The 27,652-nt window shown below is 41.0% G+C and overlaps 1 protein-coding gene across 1 annotated transcript in view; it reads left to right on the forward strand.

Moving 5' to 3' along the window:
* Positions 1-27,652, forward strand: part of cdh13 (cadherin 13, H-cadherin (heart)) — a 463,504-nt gene that overhangs the window by 361,543 nt on the left and 74,309 nt on the right. Inside the window, exons 9-11 of the mRNA XM_087842806.1 lie at positions 45-185; positions 17,284-17,466; positions 17,565-17,818. Coding sequence (XP_087698932.1) covers positions 45-185; positions 17,284-17,466; positions 17,565-17,818 — 578 coding nt within the window. The remainder of the gene's footprint in view (positions 1-44; positions 186-17,283; positions 17,467-17,564; positions 17,819-27,652) is intronic.

Genomic DNA, 27,652 nt, shown 5'->3' on the forward strand with positions numbered 1-27,652 from the left:
CTTCTGAACATTTTTCTGTGTCTCGCTGTGTCTTTTCTTTCCAGACCCTGCCAACCACAACATACGAGTTAGAGATCATGGCCAAGGACATGGCAGGAAGTGAGGTGGGCCTAACAGGAACAACCACTGCCACCATTACCATAACAGATAAGAACGACCATGCCCCAGAGTTCACACATCCGCTGGTGAGAAACTTCCCTTTTTCGCTCTCTGCTTTTTCTTAATGCTCGCTTAGGTTTTTTTTGTCTGCTATGTGAGGTCACTTGTCTCCTGCGTGCAGTTTCCCACCAGAAATGTCAAAGATTACTGCGGCGAATAAAGTTAGGACATCATAATAGTACAGATACATCCCAGTGGCATCTCGCTCTGTGATGGAGACAATAAGTTATGACAATAATAACTGTGACACTTCAAATATAAACATTCAAACAACACCTCAGATTTTTCAGTGAAGTAATAGATTACTGCATAAAGTATTTGTGCTTGTAACTGTACAACAGTCAGAATGATGTATATTTAGTTATATAGTGTGAAAACAGAATTTGCTTTCCTTTTCAAGTATTTGTGATCTGAAACGTGGGCAGGAAGCAGTTAGAATGTTGACAGTAAGGTTGTTGTAATTAGGGCTGCCACAAACGATTATTTTGATAGTCGACTAGTCACCGATTAGCCGACTAATCAGATCATCATCCATTGGACGTAAAACTACAGCTTATTGCACCAGCAGCATTTGCTCTTATATAACTATCATTAGCTTACAGCTTTAAGTGTTTAAGGTATGTGCTAACTAAAAATAAAGACAAGATGATAGTTTATTAAATTTTAATGAAATTTGCAGATTGTTTCGGTGAAGTTTAATAAACTCCTTGCTATCTAAAATATAACAGGACACCGGAGTAAATTCTCGAGCATCTCACACTTCTGATAATCAGCTGTCTGCTTGACGTTTATTCAGCTGTGTAAAAACTATAACTTTAATCTCAGCCAAACCGATTTACTCAGGAACAAATAAAATACTAAAAAAGCCAAACAATAACATTTTTAAGTTATCTAAGTGAGTTATATATATGTTTAACCTGAGTAGCGAAAGACGGCGGTGGGTTTGAAAACTATTAGCCTAGCCCCCGGCTAGCTATCGAGCTAGTGGGTAACAGACGCCTCCGAAAACGTCGGAGCGCTTTTGAAAATATGTGGTGTCTTGATAAACTGAGCAGATATTTGAGGTTTACACAGCTACATTCTCGCCTGAAAATATGTTAAACGTTTATTTTGTGACCCAGAAAGAATAATAAGAGTAATATTAAAACTAACTAGCTGCCGCCATTGTTGACAACTGAGCTGGGCTGCGCTATGAATTCTGGGACACAGCTTCTTCTTCTTCGGGGTTTAACGGCAGCTGGCATCCTTGTACATGCAGTGCTGCCATCTTCTGTTTCAGTCCGTTATTACACTCTTAAATCCTACTACTTATTCCTGCGTCTTTTGGGATCTTACAAAGCTTCAAACGACGCGTCGACTATTAAATCAGTCGTCGACGATTTTGATAGTCGACGTAATCGTGACTAGTTGACTAATCGTGGCAGCCCTAATTGTAATACCACAATTTAAAAACACCCATACCCTGGAAAATACTGATGCTTGATATTGTTCTGAGCGCCAAGAAGCTAAAGTTAAAATAAATATTATTATGTCTCTATAACTCGGGTGCTTTAGACATGCATAAACACATCGTAGACCTAGTTGAACCTGATACACTAACGGCCAGAATGAACAACATAAACCAGCCGCATCATACATCGTCTTATTTTCTGATATTTTCAATTTTGCATTCAGTAAAATTGTGCTTCTTCTTTGCTGTTTTTCCGTGTTTTGTGCCCTGTGGCAGAGACTGAGCCTGCACTCTTGGTAATGTAGTAATCAAGGTTTTTTAAGGCAATGGTTTATGCAGAGTTGCCCTTTGCAATGACTTGACAGATGGACTTTGTTTATGGAGACATACACTGGTGCTACACTCAGTCGCTTCTACACATACTTCATGTACACGTGTTTGTTCACCCAGCTCATGAACTTGTCTGAGTCAGTGTGACCTTTCGTTTTCTCACATGAAGATATTTCATCCTTCTCTTCAAAAGGTAAAGTTCAAGAAAACGCCGAACAGATGGCAGAAGGTGTGGGTGTGTGATGCAGGTGCAGAGGCTGCATAAGGAAACAAATGAGCAGGAGGGGCAGCATTTCTTCTTTTGAATGAACTGGACTTTTGATTGAATATTTCTAAAGTTAAAAATCAGCAGAAAGTTAGTCATGAAATAACATAAAACACATAAAATAACCGTAAAATCGTTCAACAGTTGAGTGCCCTGTAGCACGCCCTCCACATGCATTTGTTATGAGTTGCCCCCTCGGTTGTTTTGCTGCCTTCGTGCCTCCCGTTCACCTCTGGAGCTGCAAAAACACGGAGAACGAACGAGGTGCACTAGATAAAGACCCACCTTCCACCTTAAGGTGCAGTTCCAACACCGAGTCGTGTGTTTTTTAATAGAAATGCCCACAGCTGTTGTCAGGTTTTAAGACACATAAAACTTTTGCCCTAACCAAACCTCCCGCAGCCCTCCCGTGATACATCGAGGTGTCAGGGGAGCTTGTAAGGGGCGCAGCTCAGACGTGAAATGTTACAGCTCAGAGGGCTCGGCGGGGCCACGCAGAGTGCACCGTGTCCGTGTCCCAGTTAATGTTCTCATTCCTCACTGGGAAGAGATATGTTTAATGCCACAGAGAAATTGAGCTTTTATAAAACAAGTGTTTGAGGACGTTAAGCTCACTGTGTAAATCCTTTACCCTGCTCTCTCCCTGACCGCTTCCCAACCTGCCCATGAATCATCGACGACTCCTCGAATGAACGCCATCATATTGTGCGCCGGTGCTAAGCCTGTGTCAGCAGCTGCTCTCGAGCTCTCACCATATAAATTATTCAGCTAAATATTCAAGGCTTTTCACAGAACTTTGTGCAGGCCCTCCTTAAGACGACTCTCGAGTTGTCTGTTTCTGGTGACACCCCCTCCTGTAGACCACGTGTAAGCTTTAAAAGCTCCTTTTCCAGCTTATGAGAAGAACTCACACAGCGAAAGATGAAGACAGGATGAAAAGATGAGTAAAAAAAAGAGAATTTTACTCATAGACATAAGTAGAGGCAAGAAAAGGAGAAGAAATCACATTTTCAGGAGACGTTATGCTGTTATTATTCATTAAATGCACTGTTGCTGGGTTTTTTTGAGTTCAGCAAACATAATCCCCACGCAGGGAGCCTCGGTGCTTTCTCAGACGTACCTACCACAGCTCTACGCAGAGAGACAACCATCAGAAAGTTTAGCTTCAGACCAGCACTCGTCTACTTGGATCAACCGAACGGAGACTCTGTTTTCCTTTTCCTCTGTAGTTTGTAAAAAAGGCAGGTGAACAGAGTTTTCACTGGGTTCTGTGAAAAGCTAAGTACATGCATAGGAATGAATAAGATGAGGCCCAGCCAAGTGCTGCTAATCAAATGCATTTTAACTGAGCAATCATCAGAGGACTGTGCAGAGCTCAGAGAGCTTCAGTGCTCAGTTAGCATGTAAATGTTAACGTTCTCCCTGCAAAACAAGTGTGGCTTGTTTGGAAGGATATCCAGTAGGAATCACATGACTTTGGACATGCAAGACCAAAAGGGGAATATTTGTCCGCAGCGCAGCACGCTATGTTTGGCAAAACACAAAGAGAACACATCAGCACTCGGACATCAAATACCAACTGTCCAGTGATGATCTGGGCTTGTTTCTGTAGCAACAGGACCCGGGCACCTCGCAGTCATTCAGTCTACCGTGGAAATCTATTCTAGAGCCAAACGTGAGGCCATCTGCGCGACAGCTAAAGCTTCAAGTCCAGACAAATGCTGTGGCACAACCTTAGGAGAGCTTCTCATGAACAAATAGCCACAAGTTTGATCAAATAAAGCTACGCTGAAAAGACGAGCGGGATCAAAGAGCTTCACGATGATGTGAGAGATGATGTGAGAGAGCGATGAACTCATAGAAAACAATCACTTCAAGTTGTTGCTTTTAGTTGTGTAGATAGTTTTTCACAGTACTCATTCTGTTTCTTACACTTCACATAAACAAACAATGGAAATGAGCAAATATCACGTTTATGCTTTGAAATGGGACAGAGGTCAGTTACTGTGTTTCTCACATTAGCTGTGATGCTACAAGCATTAGCTTGATTAGCATTAGCTTTAGCATTAGCTTTAGCTGTGATGCTAAAGCATTAGCTTTAGCTAAAGCTAATGCTTTAGCTGTGTTACATCACAGTTTTACATTACAGCTGTGATGTAAAGCTAAAGCATACAAGTGCTTTAGCTTTACATCACAGCTGTAAAGCTAAAGCACTTGTATCTGGTACCTTGGCTATGACAGGATATAATCCTTATTAATATCTGATGTCACATCTGAGGCTAAATCAAAATGTAAATTAAATGCATTTAAATCGCACAATACTGCAGCTACTGTTGATAAATATCCTTTTTAGTGGATACAAAAACAATATTAAAACTCTCAGAAAAGATTTTCATGTCATTTTAACACCTGCAACACCGAACGTCTTCTAGTGCAGGAGATAATTGGAACAATCTTTCAAAAGTGGATAAAAGCAGTGAAATGTGTGAATTTGTCGCTCTGGAGTCATGAATTTGAAAAACAAAATACTTTTAGACACTTGAATTTTCTTTTTCTTTTTCAAACTTGTGAAAAATGTATTTTACTCCCAAATCTAATCAGTGGATCAAAATTGTTGAGTTGTTTCTGCATCTGTGGACGTCAGATTTACTACTTCAGAACGTCTTTATAGCTTCTTTTACTGGTTTTTAATGGAAACACCAGATAATTGCAAAGTCCATTTATTATTTAGGAATATTGAGAGGGAATTTAAAGTTATTTCCATGTTTTGCCACAAAATGAAAACAGGTGCAAGTCACAGCACGACTGTGCAGGTTGAGGCAGCATCCTTTTTATCACTTTGATAACTGTGATTCAATTCAATTCAATTTTATTTATATAGCGCCAAATCACAACAAAAGTCGCCTCAAGGCGCTTCATAGATACAGAGGAAAGCCCAACAATCATATGAGCCCCTATGAGCAGCACTTTGGCGACAGTGGGAAGGAAAAACTCCCTTTTAACAGGAAGAAACCTCCAGCAGAACCAGGCTCAGGGAGGGGCGGGGCCATCTGCTGTGATTGGTTTGGGTGAGAGAAGAAAAACAGGATAAAGACATGCTGTGGAAGAGAGACAGAGGTTAATAACAGATATGATTCAATGCAGATGATTCATATCACTATATTTGAGCTTCCACTGCCGATTAATTCCTGTGTGTTTAAGTGAATTTCCTGTTTTCCCAGGTGTAAATGATTATCACTGTTATCATTTCATACAGTTTTAATTCAGATTCCTCTTGCTGCAGACTCGCCAACCCACCAGCCCCTCACGGAGCCCCACTACAAATCCTTAGCCAGCTTGAATAAGCAGCTTCCACGAGCTGTAGGTGAGAGCTGGGAAGGCAAACAGGTGTCCGACCAGGAGATGTGGCTAAACAAAAGTGCTACATAATAACACAAGTTGGCAAAATATTACGATTACTGAAAAGGTTGTACCCAAAACAGGCCAATGAGCTTTAATAAAAGCGAGTATGTCTGTTCCTTTTGGTTTCCTTTTGTTATTTGCTGCCCTGCTGCACGCTAGTAAGACAGGACTGGACTCACAGATCTTTATGTTTCAGTCAAACGAGAGTACTGATAGCATCGATCATAAATCAAAATCTAACTTCCATGTTTCTTTTCTTCTGAACTTTTTGTAACTAGTGCTTTAAAATATTAACAACAAAACTAAAGAATCAGAGGTTGCATCCCCTGCCCTGTTAAAAATGAATTCAATTCATTTTCTGCGGTAAGAAGCAGCTTATAGTTAACAGATAAGTGATCCTTAATGTTGCAATACAACCTGCCTGAAGAGTCACTGATGCAACGCTGAGATATGAAGAGACCTTCTTTATGAAAAATGGCAGAATTAGCTGCCAAAGCGCCGTTACTTTTCTCCTTAGTAAGTTCTTTTTAAGGATGGATGATTCCGTATAATCAATCTGCCATTTTTAAAATCGGAAGCTGAGGTATTCCTCACTAGGAAATTTATTACATTTTCCTACTGAAGCTCCTTGTGTAGGGGAATGTGCTCTGGCCTGATTAATTTTATAGCGAGGCTCTAATCCGATTTTTATGAGTAGAAGAAACAAGAAGACAAAATTATGTAGTAACCCTCAGCTCTGTCGTCTGAAAGGCTCCACGTGTGTGCTCCTGTCACCAAGATGGATATTTCTCCTGATGAATTTTATCTCCCGGTCGCAGCTGGATTTTTATTATCTATATGCATTTACTCAAAGTCTCGGAGACTTTCTGCTATGCTGAAATTGATATTCCTCTGTCTTAATAACAGTGCTGTTAACCGTTTCACGGCTGATGTTGCATTAGAGCAGACGCTGATATAGTCGTGCACCTTTCGCCCTGTTATTTGGTTCATCTTCCTGCACCAGTGTCCGATCTCTCCTCCACTCTGCTCCTTCTACACTTGCATTACTTGTCTCCCCTCCACTCTTCAGCAGCTCTGTTAATTCTGCACCATGTCTGACTGCTCCTATTCCCCTCCTGCTCCTCATACCCAGACTGTGATGGACCTTATCTCTGCTGTCACTCACGCTCCTGACAGCCATTGCCCAGATTTATTTTCCCCCTCACTCAATTTTGCACTCTCTTTGCCTGCCTGTCTTTCTGTTTACTTCCCTTCCTCCATCCTTTCACTTTTTTCCCGCTCTCCGCTTTGCGATGACCACGAGAATATGCTCACCTGCGATCCGTCTGTCCCGCTGATAAAGACATTTGTGGTGATGAGCACAGCAGCAGGCGTAGTGCGGCAGGGCCACGTCGGTGTTGTTCTATCTTGGGGGATGGCTAACAGGTGTCATGGATTAGCTGAAAGCCTTGCATGATTGCTTCACTGGCTCTGAGCTACACACAGCACTTTACTCTGGGTGATGCTGAGGCGTAGCTGGCCAGAAATGGGACTGGATTGGTGTGCCGTATGACAAGTCGGAGGCATGTTTCAAGGGAGTATAGTACACGTGTATTTGTGAGTGTCCTCGAGCAGTTGTTAGACAGAAAACAGCGTGAATGGATCAGGTTAGATTAACATCTCGGGTGAGAAATTCATAGAATAACTTGAGCCTTTGTCTTCTGCGGCTTCCTTTATATGGTTGGAGTATTTTACTGCCATTCTTCGGCTTCACTTGGAGGCTTTAGTTGGAAGTGTCGCTGCAACTCAATTAGGGCTGCCACGATTACGTCGACTATCAAAATCATCAACGACTGATTTAATAGTCGACGCGACGTTTGAAGCTTTGTAAGATCACAAAAGACGCAGGAATAAGTAGTAGGATTTAAGAGTGTAATAACGGACTGAAACAGAAGATGGCAGCACTGCATGTACAAGGATGCCAGCTGCCGTTAAACCCCGAAGAAGAAGAAGCTGTGTCCCAGAATTCATAGCGCAGCCCAGCTCAGTTTCCAACAATGGCGGCAGCTAGTTAGTTTTAATATTACTCTTATTATTCTTTCTGGGTCACAAAATAAACGTTTAACATATTTTCAGGCGAGAATGTAGCTGTGTAAACCTTAAATATCTGCTCAGTTTATCAAGACACCACATATTTTCAAAAGCGCTCCGACGTTTTCGGAGTCGTCTGTTACCCACTAGCTCGATAGCTAGCCGGGGGCTAGGCTAACTAGAGCGGACTCCCGGCAAATCGTTTTCAAACCCACCGCTGTCTTTCTCTACTCAGGTTAAACATGATATATAAGTCACTTAGATAAATTAAAAATGTTATTGTTTGGCTTTTTTTTAGTATTTTATTTGTTCCTGAGTAAATCGGTTTGGCTGAGATTAAAGTTATAGTTTTTACACAGCTGAATAAACCCCAAGCAGACAGCTGATTATCAGAAGTGTGAGATGCTCGAGAATTTACTCCGGTGTCCTGTTATATTTTAGATAGCGAGGAGTTTATTAAACTTCACCAAAACAATCTGCAAATTTCATTAAAATTTAATAAACCATCATCTTGTCTTTATTTTTAGTTAGCACAGACCTTAAACACTTAAAGCTGTAAGCTAATGATAGTTATATAAGAGCAGATACTGCTGGTGCAATAAGCTGTACGTTTTACGTTCAATGGATGATGATCTGATCGCAAAAATAATCGGTGACTAGTCGACTATCAAAATAATCGTTTGTGGCAGCCCTAAACTCAATAGAAGGCTGATCTGAGTGATCGTGTTTCTTTTCTTTTATTAATGAAGCATGACTATCTCGAGTGATTCCTCCAGAATAGCAGCGCCTGATAAAGAAGTGATTTCATATTTCTACTAAAAACAAAGCGCTGCTGTCACTGCCCGCGGGAGTTTGTAGACCTAAAGTTGGACAGCAGCCTATTCAAAGTTCACCGACAATGCAAAGATGAATCTAATGTTTGATTCTCGACTCTGATGAAACATGAACTCATTCTTTGAAACCATCAGTGCAGGAACCAAAACTGCATGTTGGATTTCCTCTTCAGCTTTGTCGTCTGCAGAAAAGGTTGGCTGTTAATAGATTGCATGTAATCAATTATATTTTAAAGGGAAAAACTATTTTCAGCTCAGGTCCAGTTTTTAAAAATGTGCCCAAAGTAGGTCATCCTCTCAGGTTCAGCAGTTGCCTGATTTACCAAAAAAGAGCTGCAAAATGACTGTTTTTGGACGAGTTTATTACATCAACCGTGAATGCATAAAGGGAAAAAACTAAAATTCTGGTTTTTATGAATGGAAGTACTGTGCAATCATGATTCTGTCCATAAAAAGCAATAAAGGATTTAAACTTTATGTAATTTAAACTCGGCCTCAAAATCAAGGTCGTCTTTTTGTCCAACTCTTGAACTTTTCCTGCAGCTGCTGCTATTTGAAATTTGCTGATTCACTTCTCTGGACCTCAGGCTTCGGCTTTCTGCTGCTCTGCCCCCGTCTTCCTCCTGAGATAAGAAACATCACCTTCCTTCCTCTTTTTAAGTCCAGACTCAAAACTCACCTGTTCACACTAAACTTCTCCATCCTGCTACTTTAATTTATTTAGTTGCTGTATGTTTTATCCTTATTATTTTGTAAATTGTTACGTCTGTTGTTGTTATTGCTTGTGTACAGTGTCCTTGAGTGTTTTGAAAAGTGCTTTCTTAAATAAAAATGTATTATTAAGCTTGCAGACAGGAAACTGGCTGGAAAAAATATAGGCTATTATGCAGAGACCAAATAAACAATAAGCTTCTCTTTAGCATATTTTTGTAACTTTGCAAAATACCAATAAAAAATTATCTGCAAACTCATGTAAAACATCTGTGTTGTTCTCTGATAATCATCCTGACTAAGCTGAAAATGAGCATGTCGACAGTGATGTCCTGTTTCCATCACAGCCAATCAGAGGCTGATAAAGACGAGTGCAGAGTCATGTGACCTGGGAATAAAAGCAAATTGTAATCTGTCCCAATGAAGAGAAAGCCAGGCGTTACTTTATTAAAGCAGTTTGTTTCTAATCTCAATTGCACAGGGACTCTACAAACTGATTTAGCTGCAAAGTGCTAAATTGAACTATGGAAGTTTTACAGGAGAGCACACAAGTGAACTGCAGCACAAAGTTGGAACTGTCAGATTGTTTTCAGGAAGTTAAAAACTTCTCAGTCTTCGGGCCGTTCCAGATGGACGAGCGCTCAATCATACATCAGTAGCTACACTTGAATGTAGGGCTGGGCGATATGGCCTAAAATTCATATTGCGATATAATTTGAAGCACGTGCGGTAACGATATATAATCGCGAAATATTATTTTCTTCTGTATAATGTATTTTCCACACTATAAGGCACACTTAAAATCCTTTAATTTTCTCAAAAATAGAGAGTGTGCCTTATGTATGAATTCTGGTTGTGCTTACTGACCTCGAACAGATTTGGGCGTGCAGTTTTTTAAAACATTAAAAAATGTTTTAGTACAACTTTGGTAAGCCGCACTGCTTGATAGATTGTCAGAGCATTACGGCTGCCGTAGTGAGGAGCTTCGCGGAGTAGTCTGGGTCCTAAACTCCGTCTTGTTCAGGTCCCAAAGTCAAAACACTGAGAGTTAAAAACGGTCTAAATTCTTTAATCTTTAATAAAATCATCAGCGTTGCTGCTTTATCGGGTGTAACAATTAAGTTTAACATCCATGAAAATAGAAGTTATTAAATTTAACGGAGTTAGAAGTTAGCAGGAAGTTAGCTCGCTAGTTTACACCTAAACATTTCATACCATGTTCTGACTGAGAGATTTGTGAAACTAATTAAAACGTACAGCTCTGCTATCACTTCCAACATAAATGAAGACAGAAAACTAAACAGCAGTGGCGTTTGCAGGGTTACTGAAGTTGGACTACCTGGTATATAATGTTGTGCTACGTGATTGCTAGCGACACAGTTGGCATAACATTAGCACAGTAAAGCTGGAGGATGAACGCTAACTTTTTTTTCCACTCATTAAAAGTCATTAATGAATCAATGTTACGGAAGTGGAGGAAGCGCAGTTTTTGGCTTTCCCCATATTTCAAAAGTGCTTCACCTCTTTGCTGTGACTGTCAGCATAATTTGCAGATGATAATGATTGTAGCCGCTGCGATGCTTTCGACCAAAACAGGCGCAGCTTGATGACATCATCAACATGCGCTATCGCGATAGAGCGCTATAGTCAAAATCTCTATCGTTGGCCAAATTTATATCGTTTATATCGCCCACCCCTACTTGAATGGCTGACCTTGCTTTTGAGGCATATGGGTTTTTAATGCCTGCCTGTATTCCTGAAATATTTTTGTTAACTAGCTTAATTGACAAATAGAGAATCTGAAAAGCTGCTTTGCTAAATGTCAGATTCATCAAAAATCTATCTCTGGCAGCAGCCTGCACACAAGCTGTAGAAATTTAATAAAGACACAGGTAAGCTCATTAACTCCCCAGGCACACTTACTGTATGCAGGATTAAAGCTGGGAGCAGTGTAAAAAGCAAGTGGGGAGGCCAGACGGAGAAGTATGCCATGCCTGGGTGTAGGATTGTGTGAGACGATGAGCAATCACATGCACAATAGTAGCTTGTTGCAAATTTTCGCAATGTCTACACCTCGTTCTGCTGAGAGCTAAGCTGCTTTCAAAAGCTGATAAAGGAAAAGCAAAATATGTGTGATTCTTGTCTAATTGAGGTTTCTGTCTAACCTCGATGTTTTATAGAGCCACCGAGGGGCTAAAGTAATGAGACGGCTTCATCCTTAACTGAAAAGTCCTGAAAATGTTCATGAGTTTTGGATTTCTCCGAGTCATATATTTTTCTTTCAGATGGTCTAAGAAACTGTCCAGTAAAAAGAAAAACCCACTAACTAACTTATCAAAAAGACAAACATCAAACGGCGGTGTCGCGGTGTCTCCCTGCCGTGTCGTGGCAATGAAGCAAATGCTTCTCAGAGGCAAAATAGTCTCGTCTTGAGAGATTTAATGTGATGGGCTGCTGTTATGTGTGCTGCATGTCAGAGAAAATCTTTGGGGCAGCAGGGACGTGTCACAAAGTACTTTCCATTAGGACAAATGAACAGCTGCTCAGCTGCCTGTCGCTTTGCCTGTCAGTGGAGCCACAACTGCCATCTGTATTCATAACACTTTGTGACAGACATCCAGGAATAATGTAAGCTGATCTTCAGTCATGTCTGTTTGTGTGTGATTGTGCATGCTGCAGTCTTAAATATATGGTTACAATGTAACTGGAATCGTGCACATTTCTTCTTCTATTTAGAGGACAGCAAAGATGGATCAGTAATATTGATATAGGTGATGGGTTACAGTATTGACACATGTTTACATAGTTCTGCTGTTTTTGGTCCTGATGCGTTAGTGCCATAGATCTGCACGAGGACAGGGTTACTGGTTTGAAACAAGCAAAAACTGCCAGCTGCCAATGAAAGACAAATTAAAGGCAGTATAAGAAAAAGGAGGCTTTTTCTGTGCTGCTGTTAATGAGGCAGAGCGCATTTAATGTTACTTGGTAAAGCTGACAGATGTGCATACTTTTCCAAGGCTTCGCGTCTCCGTCTCAGGCGTTTTGCCAGAAGTTAGGGTTTCTCTTGCACATCCATCTGTTGGAGAAGAGGTGGAATGAATGTTGTTGACGATGCTGAGATGAAGGTTTTGTGGTTCCATAAATCAACCAGCTGTTTGTCTTTGGCTTGGAGATGTTTGGTGCACGAGGTTAGAAGTGCTCTTGAAATGAAGTTGAAAGAAAACCGTTAATTTAATGATGAACAGTGTTTAGTTTTGCAGATATTTGACCGTAAAACAACGTGTTAAACAAATGTTCACAGCATTTTGACAAGGTGCATCTTTTTAGCATCCTGAGGTACGATGTTATAATCTATGGCACGTCCAGTTTGCTCTGCAAATAGTTCAAATAAAGTACAGGCCCTACTTAATTCAGCAAACCAAGAGCAGTCAATACGTGCTTCTTCTGTTTGCAAAGTTTACTCTGTCATAAAAGACCAAAGACACCAGCACAGAGATAATTGTACTTTAAAAGGAAAATAACGACGGATGTAAACAAAAGCTGGCATCGCAGTCGTCAGGATGACGGCGCTGAAACTGTCAGCTGAAAATTGACGATATCAATTTGTTTATTTTTTCTTCTTAAGCTGTTGTGCCTCAAATGACTATCACCCAATTATCTTCTGACAGCATGGCATTACCTAGAAGATTCACGGGCCAGATTATTGGAAAGTCAGACATAAAAAGAGACGGCGAGCAGAAAATCAATGGCAGCTTCTTTTTTTCTTTGGAGTCTTAAACGTCCGAAGTGAAGAGCTCTGATTTACGGTCACTGCCAACGCTGACTGGTTGTCTGTCTTTGCCTCTATCTGCATGTTTTTTGATCAAGGTCTTTTTATTGAACAAAGAATTGCTTCCAACAACAATTACGGCAATATTAACAAACAGTCGTGCCCCCCTACCCCACCCATCCAGAACAGTGTAACTAAAACCCAGCCAGAGAAGAAAGAAGAGATAAAATAAAAGAAAATTACAGCTACAAAGTAAATAATAAAATAAATGAACAACAGCAAGGGAAAAAAAACCACTCACACGCACATTAAGCGATAGTATCCGGACTTAATCTTTCAAAGTAAGTAAGAAAAGGTTGCCATGTGTCATAAAACCTCCGAACCGAACCTTTTACAGTGTAGCGGATGTTTTCCAGCTGAGTATAGTACATGACATCCTTAACCCATCGCCCATATACAGGTGGAAGTGGCTCTTTCCATTTCAATAATATCATTCTACGGGCCAAAAGAGTGCAAAAGGCCAGAAGATCAGAGTGTGATTTGGAAAGACTGGCATCACAAGGCGTCACCCCAAAAATCGCTATAAACGGGCACCAAATATGTTGGACATGGTTTTAAATATGCTTTTCCAAAAGCTCCTCTATCTGCATGTTTAAGGTGTGTGTTTTCCTGCGTGTTGCTTATTAAGTCTCGGCGTGCATGTGTGTCCAGGTCGTCTTTTGTTCTCAGAGCCGCTGCTCTAACTGGATCTGTGTGTGTGTGTGGGGTCTCTGATGCTACAGATAAAAACAAACTTGACTGCGATGCACTCTGACTGTTGTTGTCATTAGCTGTGTCCCAATTCAGGGTCTGCACACTTGAAGTACGCGCACTACGCGTACTACGTACGGTGCGTACTATAAGTACGAGAAGTGCGGAAGTGAGAGGATTGTGAAACGGGATGGTCTAGCCCTTCGTTGCGCTGTTCAGGTTGCCTAGCAACCATGATACTAACCGCGAGAAACGTTACATACAGCTTAGTGTGACAGAAATGAAGGAGAAAAATGTTTTGTCACGACATCACTTTGATTAGTTGAGTATCTGAGGCTGAGGCCACGGGACTATATATATATATATATATATATATGTATATATATATATGTATATATATATGTATATATATATATGTGTATATATATATATATAGATATATACATATATATATATATATATATACATATATATATATACATATATATGTAGGCTTTAAAGCCAAGTTAACGCTGAAAGTACAAACATCACTAGTGTCACACAACTTTGCCGACATGTGGCCAACAGCAATGTTTTAATGTTCTTCGTTATTAAACATTCGCACATGAATAAGTGACGTCATATTCAGTACTTACTTTTCACAGTTCACTCTTCGGCCGCTCCCTTCTGCCGTATTTTGCGGCAAAATTATCCACACCCACCGCCGCGCTATGAATTGTGGGATATATGGGACTACGAAGCGTGCACCGGACCACGCTTGATATTTGGGGAAATCGACGGCGCATTTGGAGTATGTGTTTGAAGTACACTTTGAATTGGGACAGCCGTCGTCGCGTGGCGGTGACGTAATCACACTTAAAATGCGTACTTCAAGCGTGCAGACCCTGAATTGGGACACAGCTATTGCGCCCCCTGATCGTTTCAGTTAGTTGAGGCCAGCTGTTCTGCCCAGTAGTTAGTCATTTCCTTATACTCTTGGTTGTTTTGTGCTCCAGTAGGAACTGGACTTTTTTCAGTGGTGTCCACATCACACAGAATAACTTTTCTCCAAACTGCATGACTGCCTCACATGATTAAACCCCGTCTGATTGGCTATTGTCTGCGTGCGAGCTTCCGAGTGTGTCTTATCTGCCGTCCTAAGTCTAGACGTGGACGACGGCGAATAACAAGCAGTCGTTTGTGATCACGGGGCCTTGTGTATTTCAGGTCAAGATTTTGTGAAACTGCTCACACCGCCTCAGGATTTCCCAGTAAAGCTGAAGCAATTTAAATTCCACCATCTCTCGCTTGTTTACGAGTGAGAATCGGGCCTTTTATGCCGACATCTCTCTCCTATTTGCCTTTGTAGCAGCTGTTGGCTCGCGGGACAAAAGGACCATCAGTGCACGTGTGAGAATCCACATTCTTAAGAACACTCTGTTTCGCTTCTGTGTGCCCTAAATGACTGTGAATGGTTCACAGTGGGTTTCTTTTTAAACAGGCTTTGGATGAATAAAAAGGGAGAAAAGAAAGGAAAGAGAAAAAATCAATGTTGGTCTCTCTTCAGATAAATGCACGAAGCCCGGCAGTATAAGGCAGTAAGAGGGTAATCTGTGAAACAACAATACCATGGGCTGAAGAGACACAGTAATCTAGGCTGGACCAGCACTATCCTTAAACAGAGTGTTTGTGTCTGAAAGATTACAGTGTGAGCTCTGACACAATAATGATCCCGACACACACACACACACACACACACACACACACACACACACACTGGTATGCCTGCCCAGCACTTCTTCAAGGGTAACCCTGATCACGATGCAGTCTTTAGCAGGAAGCCCTCCTGGCAGCATCAATAAGAATCTGATTGAGGCCTGCTGCCAACATTGAGCCGTGAGGCAGGAAGTGACTGACACCGCAAAAATAAATGAGATGCGCTGTGGGGAATCGGCTCTGGAGACATAAATGCTGTTTATTGTGTTGTGCATGCATTTGTGTCCCCGATGTGAGCGCGTAGAAGCTCCTCATCTGTTCTGTTAACTCTTAATCACACTTAATCTTTTCTGTTCTGCCATTTTTTCAAATATATAACTGCGTAGATAAAAAGTCTAATGTTGCACAGACAATATAGATTCATACACAGTATACAAAGTAATGTTCTGCAAGCAGCAAGCTACCACACATTTTGCACACAGGAAACAAAAGTGATGCATGTGCTCCATACTGCTGCCTGCAGTCCAACCTTTAACATCATGCAATATAAATTTGTCTACTGGACTGTGCAGGAATGCAAAATGTAAAACTCTGCAGAAACATATTTTTTAGGATTTCCCTCCAAACTTGCTGCATTTCCTTGTGTGCAAATATGGAATAAGCGCTTTTTTTACTCAAATTAGAAACTGTATCAACTCGGGGATGTTAATTTGCCCTAATTTAGTCCACCTAAAGTAAATTTGTACCTGTTCACATCCAAGTCTGATTGGCTCAGTATGCAATAGCGCTGCCTCTGAAATTCATTTCACATTCAGTCTTTGAAGCCTTTAACCCTTTAAAGCCGGTCAGAGCAGCACGCTCCGTTTTGCGTAACTATTTTTAAATCCCGGTAGCTCTGCAACCACGTGAGCTAGCGCAATATTTTTTTTGCATATGAAACCGGAGGAGTTGTACTTACATCTTATGCCATCAGCTTGTCCTCGGTCACAGTTTCCAAAAACTGCATAAAAAGCACTTGCAGCAACAAAAACATAATATTCCAGAAACACGCTTTGCCGATCCGATCAGCTGTTTGTAACACTTCCTACGTCCATCAGCACGAACTATCGCATGTCCGCCATGACCTGCCCGAAACCGGAAGTGACGTAATTTTCGCAGAAATGTAGTTTTTTTTTACCATCAGTGCCTCATGAGCTTATACTGGTGTTTTTAAAAGTTATGTTTGACTTTATGACTTTCTGTGTCGTTTCTGGGATGCTTAGGACTCATATTGCACTGCTGGAAATAGTTTATTTTGATGCATATGCTGCTTTTTTGCAAATTTGCATTATAATATTTATTTTCGTTTTTCCTGCAGTATATAAAAATTGGTGTATTTCAAAAATAAAACTATGAAGACACTCAAAATAAATTTCCTGTGGTGGGAAACTATTTTGTGCAACTTTTTTGTATTTACAGTTTTGAGGGATAAGCCTCTTAAATTTCTCTAACTAGAAATATATGTTAAAAAACAAAAATGATTTTACATTTTTTTGTAGTTTATTGCACTTTCTTGCAATTTATCTGATTTCTATGCACTTAATGCAGACATATTATTAAAATTTGGGCTGTAATGGTTGTATTGATGTATAGCAACTTGAAATGCTCCCAAAAATGGCTCCACAGCATGTAAAAATATAATATAAGCTCTGGCGGACTTGGTTCCATGGTAGGTCTTAAAGGGTTAAAGTTACATGAATCTACGTCTTCGTCTCTGGAATCGCGCTGATTTCTTCTGTTATATTTTCTAGATTCAGTCTCCTCAGCCGGCCTCTCAGTAATCTCAACTTGTCTCTGTCTCCCCTCACAGTTTGAAGCTCATGTGTATGAGGGCTCGACGGGCGTTGTGGTCAACCTGACGGTAGATGACAGAGACGATCCGGCCACAGCAGCGTGGAGAGCCATGTACTCTATAATCAGCGGAGACCCCACGCAGAGCTTTGAGATCCAGACCAACCCGGACAACAACGAGGGAATGCTGTCGGTTGTCAAGGTAAAGCACTCTGTAAGAAACATTTGGATACATTCATATATTCTCGTAGATAATATAATAACATAATACTTACCTTTCTAATCATTGTCTCCTCTCAGCCACTGAACTATGAGGCGTCTGAATTCCTCAGCCTGCTCATCAAAGTAGAGAACGAGGATCCTCTGGTTCCCGATGTCGGATATGGCCCGAGCTCCACGGCCACCGTCCACGTCAGAGTCGAGGACATTAACGAGGGCCCTGTGTTCTTCCCAGACCCCCTGATAGTCACCAGGATGGAAAACATCCCTGTGGGAAGCTTTGTGGCATCACTTAATGCTACAGATCCGGATATATTAGAGAAACAGAGTATTAGGTAAGCAGTTTTTGGACATACTTTTGTGGTAAAAGTGCAACAAAGTCAAAAAGAGACGCAGCTGCAAACTGTGGATCATCTCGGGGAGAATAAACGATGCACGCGAGGTGATCTGGCAGGGAAATAGTAAGTAAGTAAAGACATCTGACTCCGTCTGCCTGAGCTGTCGCGATCCCATCTTTGTATCGCCAAATACGTCCGATCTTCCCAGCGTTCCCGCTTAGTTCGTTTTATTTGTCTGCGTAAACAGACACAATATACGGCCCGGATAATGTGAACTTTATTGGCACAGGCCGAACTGTTCTCCCCAGTCAAGTGAAAAGTCCCAGAATCAGACAGCTCATTAACTTTAACTCTGTTACAGAAGAAGCCCTCAAATATCACCATCATCATAACTGCGAGGCGATTAGTTGCTCTGTGTGCCACAATAAAAATTATTCCTCTCGCTGCCGGAGGGAGTCCCGTAGTTTGCTCTGTACTTACATTTTACAAGATAAAAAGTCATCGCTGCATTTATGACCTTTCAGGCCTAATTTCGACTCGTGTTTCTGCACCTTTGCAGCTGTATGTCATATATAAGTAAACACATGGGGCTATTATAGAGCGAGGGCAATAAAACTCATCAGATCATGACTTTACTGCCCAAATTATTGATACTGCTTTATGTGCTGTAAAACGTATTCGCTGTGGTCGTGTTAATCGCTACAAAACGTGGATTTATTATTGGATAGCGTGATAGAGTCAGGACCTCTACCAATAAAGCTTTGATAGCTGCTTGCCTGACATCACACGTCACCTCTATGATCCTATAAATATTAGAAATATTGGATAATACAAACTAGCCCCAAATGACAGCTTTAGAAGCAGAGAGGTCATAGGTGGGTTTTTGTTTTGGGTTTTTAAGGAATATGAAGTTTGTTTGTTTTCTCTGTGCATCTCTTTACTCTTTAAATAGAAGCTTTAAATTAAACTCTTTATAGCAAAAGAAACAAAAGTTGAAGTAAAATGTAGAAAGAAAACAACAAAAGCTGGAATCCAAGACAAATACTTGTCAAAGTCAAAGCAGCCATCTGTGCAGCACGGTGCACTTTAACAAGGATAACGATCGTGAGCTTGGCAGGATTTGGTGAAAAACAACATTATTAGACAAATCAAAATGTTGGCGATGGCCCGACATGTAAAGTTTTGGGATCACGGGGAAACCGTCCAACACTCGCTGAGTTATTGCACTAAGAAACTCACTGTGGAGCTCGAGACTCGAGTTGCTGTCTGAGTCCATCACAGATATACGTGGGAAGCTAAAGTAATGTGATAACAGAGTTAAGCATAAAGCCTGGGACTGACTGAATATATCAAACTGTGTCAGAGTGAGGATGGTCTCAGCAAAGAACACGCTTTCATATTTTTGTCTTTCTGATATTTTTCCTCTTACGTTACATTTCGACTGCATCGCGTCTGCAGCTGTTGGTCTTCGGTAACCTGGTTACCACATTATCTGTTCCTCCAAGAGAAAAATGTGTTGACGCAAGCTTTGAGATTCTCCAGCATGTTCTCATTAAACTACAGCACAGCTGGGCTACTTCCTGTTCTCAGGATAGAGAACGTCATGCTTCGGCTGTGTGGCAGGCAGGAATTGGACCCAAACGCAAACTCACGGGGACATGGGGGATAAACTCAAAAAGCACAGCTTTATGGCTGGAAAAACAGCTCACAAGTTATAGAAAACTGAACTGGGGAAAACTAAATATAAAGCTCACCAGGAAACAGGGAGAAGCACACACAGTCATGAGGGAGACACGGACGTAAATACACAGAGGGTTAACGAGGGCAGTGGGAGCACACGGGGAACACAGCTGACACAGATAATCGTAACGACACAGGGCAGGAGTAACGCAACGTGACGCAGGCTGTATCCCAATTCAGGGTCTGCAGCCTCAACGATCCTCAAGGGCCGCGTACTTAAAGACCGCTAAGGCCGGAAGTGCGAGGCTTGTGAAATGGGACGGTCTAGCCTCCGTCACGCTGCCCAGGTTGCCTAGCAACCATGATACTAACAACTGGAAACGTTTCATACAGCTTTGTTTGACAGAAATGAAGGAGAAAATCTTTTGTTCATTTGTTTGTTTCTACATGAGCTCTGATCATTCTCTGATTAAGCTCAGCTATTGAACGGCGTATATTTTAAAGTAAAGGCTTTAAAACCAAGTTAGTACAAACGTCACTAATGTCACATGACTTTGCCGACATGTGGCCAACAGGAATGTTTTAATGTTCTTCGTTATTAAACATTTGCACATAAATAAGTGACATAATATTCAGTACTTACTTAAAATTTACTCTTCGGCGCCCCTCACCTGCCGTTTTTTTTCGGCAAAATTATCCACACCCACCGCCGCGCTATGCATTCTGGGATATGTTGGGCCACGAAGTCTACACCGCCACGTCCTTAAAATTCAGGGAAATGAAGGACGCATTTGAGGGCCGCATTTCGAGCAGCCTTCGAATTGGGACAGCCTTCGTCGCGTCGCGGTGACGTAATCGGCCTTAAAATGCGGTCTTTAAGGCTGCAGACCCTGAATTGGGATACAGCCTGAGAGAGACTGTCAAAGTAAAACAGGAAGTACACAGAGAGCACAGACATAACGGGCTGGGGAAAACATTGAATGAAACACAAGGAGAGGAGACGAGGGCTCACAGTTACACAGAGGGGCACACAGGGGGTAAAGGTCACAAGGGGAAATCAAATAAGGAACAACTTAACAACCCAGGAACCTAAATGAAGAACAAAATACAAGAATACATGAAAACTAAGAATGCTGGCCCAGGATCACGACACCTACTGCTGTGAAATATTGCACTTTTCCTTATATTTTCTTATCTATATATCTTTGCCTATTTACATATTAGGATACAAGATATTAAGATAAATGGGGACACAGTGGGCCGGTGAATCTTGCAAAGTGCCTCTAATTGAATATAACTGTATAATATTACTGAAATCACTATAATAGGTCCCTTATAAGCTGTAGTATGTTGATCCTTTAAAAGCTTTTGGTGATCTTTTATTTTTTCCACAGTTTTTCTTTGAATCTTTTATGTAATAAATCTTTCATTTTCTAACTTTATCCCACTTTGCTCATCTGATTTTCAGCATGCGTTTTATATTCACTTTCATGGAGCCTCTGTTTATTGTCATCTCACCCTCTTGACATTTTGGCAGTAACACTGACTTTGAGTTGTCGTACCTGTGACCTGCAGACAGGTCGAGGACATAGTGAAAGACAGACATTTGGAGAGGTGGGAGCAGAACGGTGTGCATAGAATAAAACGGCATTATAAAAAGCAGGAGCTTTCTTTGGCTTCTTCTCTCCTTCCCTGTGTGCGTCTGCATAACAGTGCAGGTGTGTGTGTGCGTTTGTGTGTGTGTCCAGTGTGTGTGCCTCCCTGGGTTGAGTAGGTCAAATGCATTTGACGTGGAACACAATTCGTCTGATTCGCCAGTGCACACATGCATGCCTGAACTCCGACCTTTGGAGAGCTGCATTTATTCTATCCATCTATGTGGCACTTTGATAACATTAAAGGTCAGGAATCCTCATAAACCTGGAATTAATCCATTAAAAATATATATTTCTGGACGTCTGTCCCCTCTTGGACAGCTGACAACAAGCTAACTAGACAATAACAATAGCTGGTTATAAGCTAACATTTTGTTAGCTAATGTTAGCCTAAAAATGACACTTTCTCTCAGGTAAACAGCGTACATTCTCACTTTATATGAGAGTTTATTCCCTGAGTGCTTGAGGCTGTTAATGTTCAATCCAATTTAAAGAAAGTTTCTCTAATTCTGGGGAACAGCTGCAAAAAACGCAGCGCTTACCTGCAGAGGAGTTCAGGATATCCTCAGCTCACCTTATTATAACTGTCAACAGACAGAAGTGAGCTTCACTGGCTCTTTCACACGGCTGATGTAAACAGGGACCTGACAGCCTGCACTACAGATGGTGGGCTGAGATGCTTGTCCTACAGTGACCACTGTAGCTAGAATTATTGGATAGGGGTTTGCACTGTACCTTTAAGAGGCAAAATGCAGTTAAAGATGCATTTTTCCTCTTAAAGGTACAGTGCAAACCCCTATCCAATGTAGCTAGAATTATTGGATAGGGGTTTGCACTGTACCTTTAAGAGGCAAAATGCAGTTAAAGATGCATTTTTCCTCTTAAAGGTACAGTCCAAACTCCGAACCAATAATTCTATCTACAGTGGTCACTGTAGCTAGAATTATTGGTTCGGGGTTTGCACTGTACCTTTAAGAGGAAAAATGCAGTTAAAGATGCATTTTTACCATAACATGTGCTTTTCTTTAAGCTTTTCTATAAATATACCAAGTGATAGCAACATACAGAAAAAGAATACCAAGGGCCAATGAGAGGAGCTCGTGAAGATGTGCAGGGTGAAGGCAACAGTGCTGCATGTGGTAGTCGGAGCACTCGGAGCAGAGTAAGGAGTTGAGAAGGGGCCAAACTATGATGGATGGGGTTAGTGCGTTTTCAAAACTGCTGCTGTGTTCCCTGTCTATCAAAAGTGATGAAGGAGGGATGGGAAGTATTAAATAAAGAAATATGAAGGTACAATTTAAATGAGGATCTTTGCTAAGCCAACACTGGTTCGTCCTTTGTGTTGAGGAAAACGTTCTTCTGAAGCAGCAATCAGTGCAATAAAGAGGTTTGATAGTAATTATTTCCCACTGTGGATAGCTTCATCATTTTACTGGTGTGTTCCACTGTGGGAGGAGAAATCAAACATCTTTTAAGATGTAAGTTTTTCTATTTTGTTACTTTGTTTGCTACATATGAAACATCTGATTATGAAATGATGGCCTTCGATAAACCCGTGGTGCTTCATTTATTTAACTGATCAGACGCCCTCTCAGTTCTGTGTGGAAACATTTGTGATTGACATCTTCTCCATTTTTATTTTCCAGTTCTTAAAATGAGACCTGCACACACTTGTGTGGGTTTAAAGTGTGTTTTTAAGAGTAATAAAAATGATAAGAACCAATACTTCAGAAGAAAATGCTAAAATTAAAACATGATGCCAGATGTTTTTGTAATGCTCCATCAATACGCTCACTGGGAACAGCAAAGCCAAGTACTCGTGTATGAAGTACTTTAGAGTACACAGAATTTCTGCTTTAACAAGATGTCCTCAAAGTATTCCAATCCCAATGCCATCTATTAAGCAAAAGATTTCTCCTTTAAATGATGTGCCTTTGATTGCTCTCATTTCCAAATCAAATTTCAGTGGTAATGCTAATGACTGCCTAATTTCTGGTATGAAAGAAGAACGACACACTCGAGCAGTTTTGATCAGAGTTGCAGTAAAAATCAACCAAATTTCTCCTCAGTGAGAAACACAAACTTAAATAAAGGTGAAATCCTTGGTTTTGTTTTTTTGCCAATCTCACTGTTTCTCTGTGACCAGGCAGGACTTGAGGGAGTCTGGTCATCAACACAAATCTGACATTTTGTGAGTCTGAATGACAGCCTCTGTGTAATCTGTTACCACAAAGTACTTAATGACGCTTTCACACGTGGTCAGGAGGACTGAACTGAGATCTGCTAACTCCACATTAATGAACGTGATTTATGGGCCTTATCACTCAAACGATGACAATTATTGCTTCAGTGAGAGGTTCGAGACTCTGTCTGAACAGATGTATCGAGGATGGGGGAGGGCTGAACTGTGGAGCTTCTTATTATCAGCTCTGTAAGGTTAATAAAGGGGTGCAGTAACTGATTATCCAATGTATTACAAATCTCCCCTTACTATTTTTTATGAAAATCCATCAACAGATTATTTGCCCGTGTGGGCGTAGCCGCTAAGCAAAGAATAAATGAAATCTGTTACACTTTGACCACAAACCCTTTGAAGTACAGTAGCACGGATTCCGATGGGCCCCTGAAGGCCTCGCAGCAGCTAATGATCTCAGCAGCTGTCTGCTCTTCATGATGTAAGAGAAAATGTTTCTTGCACGAATCACATGATGCAACTTATGTGACTAACAGAATTCATTAAAACTACGCTAAAGGTAAAACTTGTTTTTACTGTATTCAGGACAAAAACAGAGCAGCACACGCGCCTCTATGTACAGACTGACCTGTGGCAGTCTCTACTCTCACTCGGCCCTGTAACTTACACAATTACAGCAAACACGAGTCACGTTAATCCCGCTCAGTATTTAGGCCAAACCATTAGGCTCTGGCGGATTTGTTTCATGTTTCTGCAGATAGAGCACTCCAGCCCTCTTGACTGGTTTAGAGCTTTAGTTAAGCAGAATGGTTTTATGAAAGTGCTGAGAAGGAAAACCACATCAGACAGAGTGACAGTGAGGATTGGAGACTTTTTCTGACGAAAGTTTATCTCATAAACCACAAGTGCTCGGCTTGTTGTGTGGGCTCTTGACATCGAGGAAGTATGTTGCACTTCAAGGTATAAGTTAAATGGGAAAGTTTGCATCCTCCAAATCCTCTCTGAGATTTGACTCGCCGTGCTGCTCTGATGCTATTCTGCTAGGCTGTGAAGAGGGGAGCAACTAATCAGAAGTGTCATTAAGAAAGTTTGGCGAATTTAATTAGGTCTCATTTCTGGTGACAAGACTCTCATCAGTTGTCGAATAACTATTTACACTGAAGTAATTGATGCTTGATGGTAAAGGAGACGAGAAGCAGAGAAGCTGAGCTGCACTCAGGGCCTCGTTTTCAAAACTTTGTGCACTAGCTTGTAGAATTTGTGCTGAGCTGTTGCTAACCAGCTCACGCATACATACAAGAATAGAGATGCTTTCGAATGAAAGTCATTAAATAAGTGTTGGATAGAAAGTCTGCTCTTTTAATAGCTGTGGCTGCAAAAATAAACATGTCTAATGTGTTTGTGTTGTCCCAGTTTAACCAGTGTTCAGAGTTCTCCAGACTTGGCCGACTCTCTGCTGCGACTTCTCCATCTCCTCCAAAATATTTAAGTTGTTTTCTTCCTCTTGCTGTTGAAAACAGGGAATTTCAAACAGTGGGATCATCCATTATTCAGCAGCTACCTGTCTACTTTGGCTTCTCGCTCTGGTCCTGTACGAGTTAAAAGGGAAGGGATACTGGAATGTCAGGCATGAAAACTGGTGTCTAACTTTGAGGGACCGAGGCAAGAGAGGAGAGTGAGACAGATCAGCTACTACAAGTGTGACAGCAGTGTGAGGCGCTGAAGGTTAGAAAGTGTCCCGAACTCGAAGATATTGAGGAGGAAAACAAAACAACACTGGTCCCGAAGAGTCTGGTCAAACCATGATTTTATTGAACACACGCGGGGAGATGGATGCTGCACACAATCAGCATAGATCTCCACCCAAAAATAAACAAGCAATTTCTTTTATAATGTCAGGGTTTGACGCCCCTTCTCGCGTTACAAGAACATTATTTGCATTTTTTACAGACAATGATCAGTTTTAAGAGATAAATGCAGACACCGAAGTTCCCCTCAGCATCTTCGTCCAAATATGGCGATGAATCCAGGCCCTGAAGGTCCCCAGGGACTTGTCACCTGTTACTAAGCAAACTCCACCGCCACAGGTTGCTGAATAGTTTCAGGCCTTTGCTCCTGTTTCTAGATTATATGTACTACGGCTGCCACGATTAGTCGACTAGTCATGATTACGTCGACTATTAAAATCGTCGACGACTGATTTAATAGTCGACGCGTCGTTTGAAGCTTTGTAAGATCACAAAAGACGCAGGAATAAGTAGTAGGATTTAAGAGTGTAATAACGGACTGAAACAGAAGATGGCAGCACTGCATGTACAAGGATGCCAGCTGCCGTTAAACCCCGAAGAAGAAGGAGCTGTGTCCCAGAATTCATAGCGCAGCCCAGCTCAGTTTCCAACAATGGCGGCAGCTAGTTAGTTTTAATATTACTCTTATTATTCTTTCTGGGTCACAAAATAAACGTTTAACATATTTTCAGGCGAGAATGTAGCTGTGTAAACCTCAAATATCTGCTCAGTTTATCAAGACACCACATATTTTCAAAAGCGCTCCGACGTTTTCGGAGACGTCTGTTAGCCACTAGCTCAATAGCTAGCCGGGGGCTAGGCTAACTAGAGCCGTGAGAACACCGGACTCCCGGCAAAACGTTTTCAAACCCACCGCCGTCTTTCGCTACTCAGGTTAAACATGATATATAAGTCACTTAGATAACTTAAAAATGTTATTGTTTGGCTTTTTTTAGTATTTTATTTGTTCCTGAGTAAATCGGTTTGGCTGAGATTAAAGTTATAGTTTTTACACAGCTGAATAAAAGTCAAGCAGACAGCTGATTATCAGAAGTGTGAGATGCTCGAGAATTTACTCCGGTGTCCTGTTATATTTTAGATAGCAAGGAGTTTATTAAACTTCATGAAACAATCTGCAAATGTCATTAAAATTTAATAAACTATCATCTTGTCTTTACTTTTAGTTAGCACATACCTTAAACACTTAAAGCTGTAAGCTAATGATAGTTATATAAGAGCAGATGCTGCTGGTGCAATAAGCTGCACTTACACAATAGATCGTCCGGACATCGCACTGAACAAGGCTTATGACCTTTGATTAATTGACTGAGCTTCAACTCTTTAATAAGCACAAAATGCAGTGTGTGTATACAGTGATTATGGCTGCTCCTGTAATAAAAGGTTAATGTAAAGCCAGCAGGTTTAATAACCGTCTTAATGCAGTATCAATGCTGTAGATTATATTGTTAATGCTGCAGGATATATTGTAGCTGTAAAATAATTTCTTTAATTCCACAAAAGGCTGGCCTGATCGGGTCAGATCAGCCTGAGATTGTCCCTGCCTGCACCAGGATGACCAACATGGGGATAAGAAAACAGGCAAGACCTGAGAAAAAGATTACAGCAACAAATAAAAGGTGTAGCTGGTAGATAAATCTGCTTAATATTACCTATGCTACATTTCTGTCAGGTTTATATGATTGTATCACTTAAGGCAAAGAAATTCCAATGAACTGCCAGATTGTTGACCTGTAATTATAACATCTGGCTGTTTAATCCTGCTTCGCCTGATTTTTGGTCTGATTTTCAGACACTTGAGTATCTGTCTGTCTTTGGGTTCAGAACGCTTTCAGTTTTCTTTCAGTTTTGTGTCTGTATGAAGAGTTGTGTCACGTTACATGCAGAAGCTCTCTCTCATTTCCACATTGCACGTGTTTGCAGTCCTGTATGTCGGGTAAATTAAATATTCTGGTTGTGCCAAAGTGCACAAAGTACAAGGCGATGGGGACGGAGGGGAAAATAAAGTACAGAGCAAATCAATTTTGCTGTTGATGAATTTTTACTAGTTGATTTTAAAAGTCATCTCAAAGTTCAATGTAGCCAACAGTTTGAATCAAAATGTATCATAACACGCATAATACACAGTGCATTTAGCCTCCAACCAATCACTCTCCTCGTCTCAATACATTAAAAAATCAGCCCTCAAAGGACTGCACAGTTAGCGTTAGTAACTGAGTCATCGCTACAGTGTATCGAGTTTTGCGTGTGGGTTCACTGTTAGAAGAGCTCAAGAGAAATAAGTGTAGAGCAGCAAGAGATGATTTTTTTAACCTTTTGAAAACAAATTTGCTGCTTTCTTAAAAACGTCACACAATCCCCGTTTTTCTTCCTTTGACTGATTTTGATGCACATAAATGTTTAGATTTAAATCAGAAGCTATCAATGATCAATAATCCATTTTCTTTTATACTATATATTACATATATTTAAATGCAATACATTGTTTTATACTGTT

Source organism: Neolamprologus brichardi, chromosome 7, assembly GCF_056152115.1.
Source record: "Neolamprologus brichardi isolate AB-2024 chromosome 7, ASM5615211v1, whole genome shotgun sequence".
In the NCBI taxonomy this organism is placed as follows: Eukaryota; Metazoa; Chordata; class Actinopteri; order Cichliformes; family Cichlidae; genus Neolamprologus; species Neolamprologus brichardi.